Below are 15,328 nucleotides of genomic sequence, written 5' to 3' on the forward strand. Positions count from 1 at the left end.
AATTAATCAATTTATTTTTTTAAGTTTTATTTGGAGAATTATCCTCGTACCTCTTATTTTTGTTTTTATATCTCAATAGATCAAAATATATCTCCTAACCCCTTGACTAATTTTATCCACTTTTAATTATTTTTTTAGCCTTAACAAATATAAAAAAGGCATGTTCATTTTAAACCCACATTCTCTTTTCGTGATATATTCCCTCGTAAATTTCTCTCTCTAACATTCACCTTTTTTTTCCCTCTAATGGAGGAGAAAGAGAGTGAGAGATACGAGAAGAGAGAGTTGAAAAATAGGTAGAGAGAATAAGATTTAGGGAAAATATTGTGGAGAGAGAAATGATGGTGTTTAGAAAAGATATGTCTTTCTTATATTTGTTTGGAACAAAAAAATAAGTTCAAAGGGGATAAAGTTTGCTTGGGAAGTTAAAAGATATAAAACTTAGAATTTTTATGACCTAATATATATTTTGAAACATCCAGTCTATTGAGATATAAAACTAAAAAATGAGACGTATGGAGATATTTTTCTTTTTTATTTCATTCAACTTCCTCATCAAGAAAAATCTTTAAGATTACCCAAATTACTCATATTTGGGATTACAACCGTAAATAAACAAATATTGACATTTCACTAATTTCATTCACATGAAGAAGTTGGGCTATTCTAGTTATTTGGTTGGGCCTTCTCAGGCAGGTCAAATTACTAAAATGCTCATGTCTATGCATGATTATTAACTTTGAATAGGAAAGGTGCTAGGTCGTGGTGGTAGTATCCTCACACCTAGTTACTATATTGTGGTATCCATTCCTACTGCTGACACCATCAATTGACACCTTCAAAATGTAACTAGCCTAACTTCAAAACGGGTAAGGGCATACCTTTCCCACTAAATTACCTAAAAAAAATAAAAAAAAACTTTGAATAGAGACAATTTAGGCTCTTTATGATAATTGGGGAAATTTTAGTATTATAATAGTATTTTTTAGGAGGTACCCAAATAAATAAATAAAGGCCTCTTATGTTGATTATAGTTTAGTTGATTCCTTATGAGCTTTAATTGGCTTAACCCCATGTTATTTTCTTTTCAAAATTGATTTTAAGTTTCCCCATTATAACTTTATAAATAAACATACCACATATGTTCGTCCTATTTTTTGTAAGAAAACATTTAACCTGTTAGTTTTCATTATTTTTAGATAGAACACATACTTGCATCCATCTAGATGCTTTGCACTTTTTGCGATATCATGCGGTCTAGTCCTCATGAAACAATTTTCCCATTTAGATCATGTCTATAAAATTCACAAGCCCTCTCTCAGTCACACAAACCCTAGCTCGTCTAATAACAAAAAATAGGATACCAAAAGGAATCCAAAGCACAACAATATAATATGGCCCAATATGCTTCTTGTGAGTGGCCCTGGGAGAGAATGAGGTAATGTTAAATACGAGTTTAGTGACGAGTCACTATAGTTAGCAAATTTCCATTTAAAATACTACGGAGTGCTTCGAAATTTTTGCGTGAGCTGAAGTGCTTCAATTTTTTTTGGATTTTTAAAATCTGATATTTTTTAATTTTTAAAATTTTAAAAATTTAAAAATTATAAAATAAAAAATCTACAATAGAGTCCAAAATGTTTCTTATTTCGGACACTAAAGATCTAAAAATAGGGAAAATTCGAACTTTGATAGACTGGATTTTTTTTTTTTTTTTTTTAATCCTAATGATATGAAAATAGGAAAATTTTGGACCTTTAACTTCTAAATTTTTATTTTTTTTATTTCGGATCCTCAATATCCAAAAATAAAGAAATATAGGAAAAAAAAATTAGGGGCTCCTAAGAACAGGTGTACATGTAATATCCAAAATATCAAATGTAATAAATGAAAATTTTAGGTAAAATTCTAATTTATTACTGTTATTACAACATTTTGCCAATAATTTAAAGAATGATCAAATTATCCTTTTTTGGATTTTCAAAATCCGAAATTTATTTTTGCGTGAACTAAGAATGATTGAATTTTTCGAATTTTAAAAATTTTAAAAATTCAAAAATTATAAAATAAAAAATTTATAATTTCGGAGTCCGAAATATTTTTTATTTCGGATACTAAAGTACTGTGAAAGTAGGGAAATTTTGGACTTTGATAGTCAGGAATTTTTTTTTGGGATCCTAAAGATTCAAAACTAGGTAAATTTCGGATCTTAAAGTTCCAAATTCTTTTTTTATTTCGGATCATAATTATACAAAAACAGGACAATATTGGAAAAAAATTCGGGGCTCCTAACAACGGATATATATGTAATATCCAAAATTTTAAATATAATAAGTAAAACTTTTAAGTAAAATTGTATTAACTCTTACATGACGGATATATGTGTAATTTTTCCAATATTTTTTGGCTCCCATTAAACCAATCGCATATCCTTATGACGTCATACACGGTTTTAAGATATCCCTTTTTCTTGTAGACCAAATATTATTTGCTTATTTGAAATAAATATTGAAGGGCTGAGATTTTCTTATGCAACACTAGTGGCATGATGGTAAACACTGGTCGTGTAGGAACTCTTATTTTTACTCGAGTTAGTTTGAAACCTATTTAATGCATACAAGAACATATTTCCATTCCTGGTTTGTGCCACTGATCAATACTTTGTTCTTGTAGCGAGATAAGAACAAAAAATAGAGAGGTGAACCATTTCCGAAGGTATGTACTGATTTCTATATTATTTTGTACATGAATTTCATCTTTTCAAAAGATTTACTGGTTAGTAATTACAATTAAATGCCATGTTAACCACCCGAAGATTTTAGTAATCTGCTCAAACATTTTTGATAAATTAAGATAATGCGTGAACTCGATGATTGAATTTGTTGAATTTTCAAAATTTGAAATTTTTAATTTTTAAAATTTTATAATCCAAAAATAATAAAATATAAAATATACAATTTCAGAATACGAAATGTTTTATATTCCAGACATTGATTGTATGGATTTTTTTTTTTTTTGGGAATCCTAAAGATCTAGAAATAGGGAAATTTTGGACCTTGAAGTTCTGAATTCTTTCTTTATTTCGGATCCTTAATATCCAAAAATAAGACAATATTGGAAAAAAAAATTGGGACTCCTAAGAACGGATATGCATATAATGTCCAAAAATTTAAATGTAATATGTGAAAATTTTAAGTAAAATTGTAACAACTCTTTAATGACGGATAGGTGTGTAATTTATCCAATATCTTTTGGCTCCATTTAAACCAAATACCATATCCCTATTACGTCATACTCTTTTTAAGATATCTCTTTTTAAGATATCCATTTGTGATTGTAATCTTCCTTTTCTTGTAAATCAAAATTTATTTGCTTATCTTAAATGAATAATGAAGGGCTGAGATTTTCTCAGGAGACACTAGTGGCATGAACCATTTCCGAAGGTATGTTCTGATTTATGTATTATTTTTGTACATGAGTTTCATCTTTTCAAAAGATTAACTGGTTACTAATTACATTCAATACTTTGTTAACCACCCAAATATTTTCAACTTCACTTTAATAATCTTTTCGGATATTTTTGATAAATTAAGATGATCGATTTTCAACACTCAGATCATTACATGGCAAGATGTTTTTTAAGAAATAATTAAATGAATATTTTAAAAACTGAGATCATTAAAAAAAGTTACAAACAATTCTTCGAATTTTGGGATGAAAGCAACATAGGGAGGCTCTTGATAACCACATAAATCAAATAAAACGATTTCAAATATCTATCGACACCGAAAATAAAGAAGAAGAACAAAAGAAAAAACACAAGCCATGTACGATTCTTTTTTTCCTTCTTGTTTTTTACATAAAAAATTGATTCGTTAGTAGGAACTCTGTTTTGTTTGTCTATATATTTCACAAAAGGCGTACCAGATGAATCTAATACAAAAGAGAGGCATGCGTTAATCCTAGCTCATCAAGAAAGTAAACTCAATATTCAAAGAATTATGTATTTCTAGGAAGAATTAATTTCTCAGAATTACCCCTCTAAGAATTTGATTAAAAAGACAATAGGAATATTGCAGAGACCGTCTTATTTCCTACGAAATCTAAAGCTCATGGATGACATTGTTAATAAAGAGAGACATTATCGGTCTTAGGGCAACCATGTCTGAAACAGTCGGACATGAACGTAGATGTAAAATATTGAGTAAAGCTTTCAAATTGCAATAAATATGAGGGATATTTATGCAGATACCAAAATTGAATTTCCCTCTTTCCATCTCCTTTGTTCAGAACTTCAGCTTCACTTGCAGGTCCACCAACTTCTTGCTACTATGGACTATTTCCGCACCAACAGCTTGAATGGCTTCTGCATGGGTAAACTGGAAAGCGAACGAGTAAGGTTGCATTCCCCGATTGTTGACCCTGAAGGCCCGATAAAAGGAAGCATAATCTTCGAAAATGGCCTGTCTCAGCGCATAACGTTCACTAGTTTACTCCCTACTCAGCAAGATAACAAGCGTATCACCATCATAACCTCTACCCAATGGCTAAACACCAGACCAATCACTTATCATTTTTTGAAGGATAGGTTCCATCGTATGGATGTGGCCTACCAAATCATCAATCATGTAATAGATTATCTCACTAATAAATTCTGGGAGAAATTAGAGGTCATTAATAGAGAGCCCATGGCACCCCAAGAACCACTTGTGGTAAAATTGTGGATGGAGATTGTGAGAGAGGTAGAAGATATAGTTGAAGACGAAGCACCATCTTTTGTTTCTAGGTATGCAGTGGAGTCCTTCGAGAGGGTAGATATTGAAGAGGATGAAGAGGTTATCTCCATCATTTGCATATGTGAGATGGATTCCAGAACAGTTGATGCAAGGACGATGCCTTGTTCGCACAGATGTCATGGGGAGTGCATTCTCACTTGACTAGAGAATGGAAGTAGCTGTTCGGTGTGCCGTTACCAGTTGCCCATTGCCAACTGAATAATTGTTATAAAAGTTTTCTTCTTTGGTTTTTTTGTGTCTTGAATTATTGTTATAAAAGTTGTCTTCTTTGGTTTTTTTGTGTCTTGATGTAAGAGAGAACCTATGACCTTAGAACTGTTTTTCCCATATTCTATTTTATAGATGTAAGAGAAATACTTGCTGGAATTGGCCATTCTTAGTAATCTCCTCAATGAACGATCCTTGTTCGAAGTGATTAATTACCTGATATTAATCTCTTCCATATATGGTGATTGCTATTTTCCAAATTCTTGTTTTAATCCATTTCGATCATAACTGGAATCATGCTCTGGTTTCCTTGTCTGGGGTTTGTAATCCAAATTCTTGTGTTGAATTCCAAGATATCATGTGGGGAATCATGCTCTGGTTTCCTGGTCAGGGGTATGTAATCCTATTTTCAAGTAACTGAATATGCAGCAAATTAATTCCAATTGCCAAACAACAAAAATCCATCATATGATACTTTGCCATTTTGATATAATGTACCATGAACAGGTCTCCAAATTATTGGTAATTGACTAAGGCCCAAGAAGAAAGAATACAATCAAATGAAAATTTTAATAAAAACAACTTAATCTGAGAAAATTAGAAAATAACCCAAAATCTCATACCTGACGAGCTTGAGACATTTGCAATACATCTTGGAGATGACCACGTGCAGTCTGCACATGCCCCACTGCTCTTCCTGCTAGCCTCCCTGCTGCTCTGGCAATTATAGGTAGGTCCTTGGGCCCTAAAACAATACCCAACAATTTATTTTACATAAAAAAAAAAACCGATATTAGTACCAGTTGGAAAAATATGGAAGTTCTTCAGAAGAATTATTATACAAAACGCAATTTTACAGGACGAATAAATAATTGAACACATGAACATTAACAAGTACCATTCAAATACAACACATTATTTCGCCTTGGGTGCAGTTGGTATCAGGTGTCAACCTTAAACATTCAAAGTAAGGCACACCTCTAAATATTGCTAAAAAGGCAGTTTTCATGCCAAAAATACTTATGATGACTTAAAAATCTACCCCTAATTATGAAATCCAAAGCTCCAAAAAATTGGTGTATATCAAGCAGGTCTATAAACACTTAAAACTTTACAAAATGGACGGTCTAGATAATGTGTTACAATACACATTACTTTTAGGACTTGAAATCCTTTTTTTTCTCATATCTATACATCTCGGGGTCGAAATGATTAAATGCAGAGTTTCTGTCTTTTGCATCAAGCAGAAATAATGGTTACAGGGATGCCATAAAAACATAATCACCCATCAAAACTCAGACCTCAAATTCGTCTGAATAACTACAACTTCAAATGTGCAGTGCAAAATTGCATACATTGCCAAAAAAGAAAGACACGTAATAATCTATAGATAGAATGATCAGTGTCATGTATAACCTAAAATTCAAAAACATTTCAATGGCTACACCCTAATAAATAAATGAATATCGAAACTTTAGGGTTTTGTACGCCATAAATTCTGGAAAAAATTTTATGAACCCCAATTGAAGAAGCTTACCAATCAAAGAAGTGGTTGCTCCCAATATGAGGAAAATCTCACCATATGAGAGACCCAGCATCTCTCTGTAAGTTAGGGCAAAAGAAAACCTATGAGAAGAAAACCATTAATGAAAAATTCAGGACCGATAGGAAATGCGAGGAAGAAACGAGAGACATATGAGCAAAGAACTTCTCTTTTAAGGAAGGAAAGATAAACTAGTTGTGTATGATAAATGGTACACTAGCAAGAAAGACACCGTTAATATACGATGCTGAACGGTGGAGATTTACAGGAACCGTGTGAATTCCTATCATTGGGAATACTGTTAGTCTATATAACTTTGGGGCGTTTAGGAACTAGAAGTTGGAAATGGCACCTGCAATTCCTACTTTTGAGATCCGGAAGTAAATACTACGTTTGGTTACCTATCGAAAATTTCGACAACAGTGATGTCGAACATGGAATTTTGCAAATTTGGAGGCCAAATATAAATGGTGTGGTTTGGATCAGGCTAAGGCCCTAAACAATCAAAATAAAACGCACCCTCAAATAGTGTCGAAAGATGTTGTTTCAGTACAGAAAATCTTGGCACTGTCCTTAAGATGCTGACGGTCTAGAAAATACATTACAAGATGCAGTATTTCTAAGCTTTGAAATCCATTTTTTCTCATATCCATGCATCTTGAGGTCGAGATGTTTGATTTGAGGATTTTTGAGTATCAAAACAACATCTCCATCTGTACACTACTTAGTGTAACTTCTGTATGATCAAGACTCCGTGTCATTGGAGTGGGATTGATGATCCATAAGCTTCTGATTTCATAGCGAATTGCATGTAATTGTGCCAATGTATCTTGAAGTTCCTTTTGCACCTAAAGAATAAAGAATGAGGAGGTTAGGAACACAACGTAGAAGAAAGAGATATTGTGATGACGATTCTCAACGAGGATATCTAAAAATAAACAAGAAATTGCATGTACACATAGAATACAAAATGACAGAAGTAAATATTAAGTTTATCGAGATGAGTAGACATCCACAAAACTCTATCCTTAGTTCTTAGCTGATGAATACAGGACTACACACCTGCCTGCTATATGCTCATGTTGCTTCCCATCCACGTCTAGGATGTGAAGTAGTGAACACATCTAATCCAACCAAACATTCTCAAATGCCATATATCCAAAAAGGTTTAATGGATCAAACAAGACCAGGCTATAGGATAGTGTGGACAGGTTGGGTCATTCTCCAGTCCAATCCACCTTCAATCGAAAATTAGCAAGAACAAGATGGACCTGGAGTTTAACCTATCAGATTGAGGAGTATTATTAGTTTTGGTTGAAACAACGAGATCAACAATGTTCCCAAAGGAAATCTAATTGCCAGGTATCTTTTCCTTGTTTTCTCATCGAAAAAAAGGTCTTCTTAGCGATTACTTTGCAATAGAATGTTTAAATTTACTTAAAGTAGTGCGTCCGTGAGTTTTGAGGGGGGAGAAACCTTGACAAGTTAACTGCTCCATACCATCCTTGAGACCAATAAAGCCTCCTGGACCACCAAAAGCACAGTATGTCCCATTCTCTCAATTACCCAGCACTCATGGAGCATCCCCAAGAACACCATTTCCTCTCTCAAGGATTTAGCCAAGTTGCTTCATGTTTCCTTCTCAAGACTATGGGCCCACTTTCTCTCCCAAGATTCATTCCCTGAAACTCAGACCAGCCAATTCTTCTCTCTGACAATAGCACCCAGAATTTGCCATTCTTTTCATCCTAAAACCCATAATTTACCTGTCTAGATATCAGCCCAATCTCTCACTTTTACTTCATCATCATCATCAAAGCATTTTCCCAACTAATCTCTTACTTTTACTTAATTGGTCATATTTCCCTCACCTTGAACCACTGCTATAATTGTTTAATTATGCACAAAGCTCCATATCTCCTATGGATGTTGATGGGTTCTTCTTCTTGGTATTTGGAAACACAATATTGACCTCCTATCAGGGGATTTCTAGTGGTGTTCGCATTTGAGTTTGGTAATAGATTGCTAGAATTTATATGCACGTGTATTGACCATTTAAATGCATCCATGCATACTCATGTAGTCTACTCTATGCTCCTAGCCAGAGTTTATGTCAGTTGGTCATTTAAATGCTTTCATGCATACGCATGTAGTTTAATTATGCTCCAAACCTATGAGTTTGTTGTGTCTTATGTGGATATGTGGTGGTAATGTTCATCTTTTAACTCTTGCAATCTTATCCACCTTCTAATATACCTTCGATGTTCTTTAAATGCTTCTTTAATTATTATATCTACGTTGTTGTTTTGAAAGCTTGTTGGCATCAGATTCATGGGCACTATTTGTCTTCTTGCCATAGATTTAACAATTTAGTCTTTCTTTTTCTTTCTTTTTTTGGGTTTTCTAGAGGAATGATCATCTAGTAATGGGTTAGGGGCATGCTTCAAGGCAACTTCATGCCTATGCTGGTGAAACCCAAGACTCCCAACCCTAAGGGAATAGAGTTTTATTTCACAATTTGCCACGACATTTTCTTAAAAAAGAAAAAAGATTCTAAACAAAGATTAACTTGGTAGGTTGCCACCAAGGGCCCTTGACTCTCTTTCATAGACTTTGTCAAATGCCTAGTTACCCCATCACTTCCCACCTATTTCTCCATTTTAAGTACGGGGTAATCCCTAAGCTTGAATAGAGTAACATTTGGTCCATAGAGTGGAAACCATATCTTTTGCTTTTATTGAGTTCAGTCCAACTCGAGGATAGTTGGACCACCGGATTCATCACCCACAACAACACAAAATCTATACAGCAAAATCATAGTAATCCTTAAAACTGTTTATCTTTCCAATTCCCCCTAACAAGTTCGATTGATCTTCTTTCAAGTTGACCTTCATGAATGTTATGAGCCCACTAACATAAAAGAATCTTGAACCTTTCAAATGCATCAATGACACAGGGCTCCCATTAGACAAAAGTTACAGCCAATAGCATAAAAGAGCAAAACATATTTTATTATTCAGATATAACTTCCAGAATCCAATAAAAAAACCATCCAACCATTCATTACACCCCTTTCCATGGAATGTTTTAAGTTTTGATTAAACACAAATCCAAAAACACTGTCAGAACAGGCCAACTGCCTACCAGAATTTTTTTCGATAGAGCCATCAAAAACTTTCACTCCATCCTATATAGAAACCCCTCTTAACCATCAAAAAATGAAACCCGTCATGGCAAATAAATCACCTGAATAACAAGAATCACTACAGAGACATGGGGATATATTTTTCTTTTTATTCATCAAAGAAATTCATTTATATCTCTACACAATAGTGCATCAAAAACCTTGTATGAAATATCAGAAATTAACATGAATACATAAACTTACCTAAACAATGTAGGATCAAGGCTACAAAGACATTTCTCCAGTGTGGAGGTCATGTACTCACATAGGACAACTCCCTAGACTCCTAATATAGTTGTGTTCAACTTTTACTATTTATATACAGTTCACCGGATGGCACGGCTCCTATTTCTCTTACTTCAAAGGATAAAATCACGGAACTCAGCACACAAAGCACATCAAAATATACCCAAACAAAATGCAGTATTGATATCCAATACAATGTTTGAGATCTTTAAGAACCCATTTTATTAAGCTTTTTTTTTTTTGTCACATCCATACAGAAACAAGTGAAATATCATTTCTTTCTTTGATGGCAAGTGACCGAATATGCAGCAAATTAATTCCAATTGTGAAAGTGGTAAACAACAAAAATCCATCATACAATACTTTTCCATTTTGATATAATGTACCATGAACAGGTTTCCAACTTATTGGTAATTGACTAAGGGCCAAGAAGAAAGAATACAATCAAATGAAAATTTTAATAAAAACAATATAATCTGAGAAAATTAGAAAATAACCCAAAATCTCATACCTGACTTGCTTGAGACATTTGCAATACATCTTGGAGATGACCCCGTGCACTCTGCACATGCCCCACTGCTCTTCCTGCTAGCCTCCCTGCTGCTCTGGCAATTATAGGTAGGTCCTTGGGCCCTATAAAAATAACCCAAAAATTTATTTTACATAAAAAAACTGATATTAGTACCAGTTGGAAAAATATGGAAGTTCTTATGAAGAATTATTATAGAAAACGCAATTTTACAGGACGAATAAATAATTGAACACTTGAACATTAACAAGTACTCTTCAAATATAACACATTACTTTGCCTTGGGTGCGGTTTGTATCAGCTGTCAACCTTAAACAATCAAAGTAAGGCACAACTCTAAATATTGCTAAAAAAGGGAGTTTTTGTGACAAAACTGCTTATGATGACTTAAAAATCTACCCCTAATTATGAAATCCAAAGCTCCAAAAAATTGGTGTATATCAAGCAGGTCTACAAACACTTAAAACTTTACAAAAGGTCTAGATAATGTGCTACAATACACATTATTTTTAGGACTTGAAATCTTTTTTTGTTCTCGTGGCTATACATCTTGGGCTCGAAATGATTAAATGCAGAGTCTCCGTCTTTTGCATCGAGCAGAAATACTGGTTACAGGGATACCATAAAAACATAATCACCCATCAAAACTCAAACCTTAAATTCGTCTGAAGAACTACAACTTCAAATGTGCAGTGCAAAATTGAATAAATTGACAAAAAAAAAAGACATGTAAAATAATCTATAGATAGAATGATAAGTGTCGTGTATAACCTAAAATTCAAAAACATTTCAATGGCTACACCCTAATAAATAAATGAATAACGTAACTTTAGGGTTTTGTAAGCCATACATTCTGGAAAATTTTTGATGAACCCCAGTTGAAGAAGCTTACCAATCAAAGCAGCGGTTGCTCCCAATATGAGGAAAATCGTACAATATGAGAGACCCAGCATCTCTCCGTAAGTTAGGGCAAAAGAAAACCAATGAGGAGAAAACCATTAATGAAAAATTCAGGACCGATAGGAAAAGCGAGGAAGAAACGAAAGACATGTGAGCAAATAACTTCTCTTTTATGGAAGGAAAGATACAGTTGTTGTGTATGATAAATGGTACACTAGCAAGAAAGACACCGTTAATATACGATGGTGAAGGTGGAGATTCACAGGAACCGTGTGAATTTCTATCCATCTGCTGTCGTTACAACTTTGGGCCGTCAGGAACTGGAAGTTGGAAATGGTACCTGCAATTCCTACTTCTTAGATCCGGAAGTAAATGCTACGTTTGGTTACCTATCGAAAATTTCTACAACAGTGATGTCGAACGTGGAATTTTTCAAATTTGGAGCCCAAATCTATAAAGGGTGTGGGTTGGTTAAGGCTGAGGCCCTAAACAATCAAAATAAAACGTACCTTCAAATAGTGTCGAAACATGTTGTTTAAGTACAAAAAAATCTTGGTGATGTCCTTAAGATATTGACGGTTTAGAAAATACATTACAAGATGCAGTATTTCTAATATTTGAAATCCATTTTTTCTCACATCCAGATATTTTTGAGGTCGGGATGATCAAATTGAGGATTTTTAAGTATCAAAACAACCTCCCCTAGTAAATTTTTGATGAGCACCTTGTTTAAAGCATCGCCCTTGTATATACTATTTTCATATACAAAATCAACCATTTTATCTATAAATTTCTTTAAAATCAACAATTTATCTCTACAAAATTGTCTCAAGTTATAACTAGAATTGCACCTAGCTCATAAAAAATCCAATCCAAATTGAGAGCAAAAACATCAAAACATACACAAATAACTTAAAAAACAAAGAATTTCACAAAATAAAAAGGAAGAAACGAGCAAATAACAAGAAATTAAACTAAATAAAATTTATCAGAAAAGGAGAACCATGCATTTAATTAGAAATAAATAAATAAACACATCTTTTAATCAAAGAGGAAGCTCTCCATGGAGTAGATTAGTTCATTTATATCCTTAAGGTGTTGTGCAGAAGCAGGCTTCCCGTTAAATTTTTAGGAATTAGCCATTTTAGAGGATAACTTAAGTGTGGTTCCAATAAGTGATAAGATGATAAAAAGTAGATTTAGGTGGGCTGGCCATATGCAGCACATACCCATTACAACACTTATTAGAATGTACGAGTTAGTTCAAGTAGAAAGCTTGGGCAAGGCGTAAGCCCAAAAAGACATGATTGGACGTAGTGAGAAATATATTGAGGCTTATGGCCATCTTGATGCTATAGGCTTTGATAGAGTATAATGGTGAACCAGGATTTCTGTAGCGGACCCCAAATAGTTGGGACAAGGATGTGATGATGATGACGAGCCATTTTATAAGAGTATTCAATGGCATTTAAGTAAGGGAAAACCGGTGGCAACGCTTTGAATTTTGAAATTTGGGAGCAAGTATGGTTTTTAGAGAAATATCAACTATGAAAATTTAACTATCCAAAAAACATGGAAATTTAACGACCTTGCAAATCCTTCTTTCAAAGCCATCAAGATGCTAAATCAATGTTGTCAAGACTGGACAGGTGTATAAACTAATGAGGGCAGCGGTCCAGTTGGACCGGCCGAACTAGATTGGTTCACTAGTCATACCGGCATAATAAATTAAACAATTAAGAAAATAATAAGATTGAAAAATGGAAAAAATAGAGAAAATTGTAAAAATCATTTTTCAAAATAAATTATCGGGTTCTTTGAATTTTTAGAAAATCCAAAAAAAAGGATAAAAAATAGAACATACCAAAAAAGAAAAAATGAGTAACAAATAATTTCAGATAGTGAAGATCCAAAGCATTTTGGATAAATTTAAAAAAAAATGAGAAAAAAATACCAACATAAGCCTAAAAATTTAAGAGGCGTATTTTAAAAATAATATTTTAAGAGAATATGCACCTAAATTTTTATAATTATTATGTTAAACTGGCTAGGCAACCCAACACCATAACTTAAACATACTTTCAAAACACTTCATCTTTTGTACATCATTACATAGGTTTCACCTTTTTATATTTTTTTCTTTTTTTTATGTATATATAATATTAAATAAGAATTTTGTTGAGTCAATGAAATAGTACAGGTAGTTAAAATAAAATGAAACGAACCAATGAGCGTATCATAGCACATACCTTTTACCTTTCTATTTTTCATTTGCAATAACCAAATAGCAAATATTCTATTTCTTGATTAAGCACTTTTTACGAGCATCTAGCACAAGGCAAAAATTGAGTTTCTAGGTTTATTTGAGAAAAAACTTTCTATCTTTATTTTTTTTATTTTTTTAATGGTAATAAGAAATTCATTGAGTCAATGAAATTTTACAAGTAGTTAAAATAAAAAGAAACGAACCAATGAATGTATCAGCATACCTACCTTTCACCTATCTATCTTTCGTTTGCAAGAACCAAAGAGTGAATATTTAATTTTTTGATCAAGCTCTTTTTAAGAGCGTCTAACACAAGGTAAAATTTGATTTCTAAGTTTATTTAAGAGAAAGCCAAGGATTTGTATGTTGAGAGAGAATCCTGATTTAAAGTTTAAAAAAAAAAAAAAAAACCCTATGTTTCTACGATTCTTGTAGGGACAACTTAGGGATAAAAAAGAAGAGGAAATTGCTGTAAAGTGCTTAGAATAATAAGAGGAGTGGCGTTTATATACCAAGAAGAAAGAGGGAGTAGCGTACCTTCCCAAATTAAAGATTCTCCAAACTTCCTAATTGGAAACTTACTATTTTATATTAAATGCTTAATTTAAATAGCTAATTGATTTTAGGATATATACAACCATAATTTTAGACATGTGAACCAAATCACCTTGAGTGCTTGAACAATCCAAAATTAAGATTTCTAGAGAGAAGAGAAGGTAGTGGTGTGGTCCTCTATGTTATTGTTTTTGTTTATAATAATCCTTCTAGATTTCTTAATTGCACAAAACTTTAATTCTTTTTTGCTATTGGAGTGAATTGGATATGAATCTTGATTTTCTAATTAAAAATCATTTTATATTGTAAAATTAATGGATAAATATTTTATATGTAATTCAAATGCTTTTTATCATGCGTGAGGTTTTAATGTCACATATCTTGTATATATATTTGGAAAAAGTTTACATAATGTTTAAATTGTGGAAGTAAATCAAAACTCATTTGGAAAAAAGTAATTTTGACATTGTAAAACCTCTGATTGATTATCTCTTGATCAATATATATAAATATAAAAAAATTAAAATAAAATAATTTAAAGTCTTAAAAAGTAGTACATCTTGCAACATATTATTTAGACAATTCATTTTTCAAGATTTTCATGTGTGCTTGATTTAAACCACTTTTGGAGTTCAAAATCTTATAATTAGATATGAAAATAAATTTTCGGACTATCCTAAAAATTTTCAACATCAAAATTACAGCTTATGATAAAATTTCGAGGTACGCCAACTTTGATTATTTAATGTTGCAACCATACATAAACCTCATCATTTATTTATTTTCTCTTCTAATGTCTCTTTCTAAAGTGTCTCTCGCTATAGATAAACCTTTTCTAGTTCTATTTTTTATATTATAGTTTTCATCTCAGTTGGACTTCTTTTGTTGTTCATAGCGTACTTTGATATTTACTATTTTTTATTTTATTTTTTTAAAAAATTAATTTTTTTTAATTTGTAATTGCCCCCGAGTAATTAAGCTTGGATAGAAAAATTTAGGTGTAACACCAATTGACGAGAAGTAAAACTACCTAAAAGCTTAAGCAGTAAATTGTGTTGATGTCAGGTGAGGAATCATGCTTTGGTTTCTTAGTATGGGGTTT

At 32.5% G+C, this 15,328-nt stretch overlaps 1 protein-coding gene across 16 annotated transcripts; it reads right to left on the reverse strand.

The window, feature by feature from the left end:
• Positions 1–3,990: 3,990 nt before the first annotated feature.
• Positions 3,991–11,965, reverse strand: LOC110006851 (uncharacterized). Of its 16 annotated transcripts, XR_016051869.1 has the most exons (7): positions 11,744–11,870; positions 11,398–11,484; positions 10,488–10,609; positions 7,066–7,394; positions 6,541–6,629; positions 5,627–5,748; positions 3,991–4,497 (listed from the first exon to the last, which is right to left on the reverse strand). XR_016051869.1 is itself a non-coding variant. In XM_088861614.1 (6 exons), exons 4-6 carry the CDS (start codon positions 6,599–6,601, stop codon positions 4,287–4,289), a joined length of 360 nt encoding a protein of 119 aa, XP_088717740.1. In that variant the 5' UTR covers positions 6,602–6,605; positions 7,066–7,394; positions 10,488–10,609; positions 11,398–11,965; the 3' UTR covers positions 3,991–4,286. The 16 variants fall into 16 exon arrangements, 12 of the variants coding, with proteins under 12 accessions (XP_088717740.1, XP_088717739.1, XP_088717738.1 ...); XR_016051870.1 differs by having other exon boundaries at positions 3,991–4,379; positions 6,541–6,605; positions 11,398–11,965; XR_002280170.2 differs by having other exon boundaries at positions 6,541–6,605; positions 11,398–11,965.
• Between the last annotated feature and the right edge of the window lie 3,363 nt (positions 11,966–15,328).

The sequence above is a fragment of the Amborella trichopoda genome, chromosome 3 (assembly GCF_054954075.1).
Source record: "Amborella trichopoda isolate Santa Cruz 75 chromosome 3, AtrichopodaSantaCruz75HAP2 v2.0, whole genome shotgun sequence".
Lineage (NCBI taxonomy): Eukaryota > Viridiplantae > Streptophyta > Magnoliopsida > Amborellales > Amborellaceae > Amborella > Amborella trichopoda.

What these genes read in the sequence shown, in the direction of transcription:
- LOC110006851 (XM_020664496.2), bottom strand. Translation starts at nt 11,693, where the DNA reads ATGGATAGAAATTCACACGGTTCCTGTGAATCTCCACCTTCACCATCG. An exon ending in AGCAACCGCTGCTTTGATTG is followed by an intron (nt 10,610 to 11,397) that starts GTAAGCTTCTTC and finishes TTATTTTTATAG; the next exon opens with GGCCCAAGGACCTACCTATA. An exon ending in AAATGTCTCAAGCAAGTCAG is followed by an intron (nt 5,749 to 10,487) that starts GTATGAGATTTT and finishes GTATTGTTTTAG; the next exon opens with GGCCCAAGGACCTACCTATA.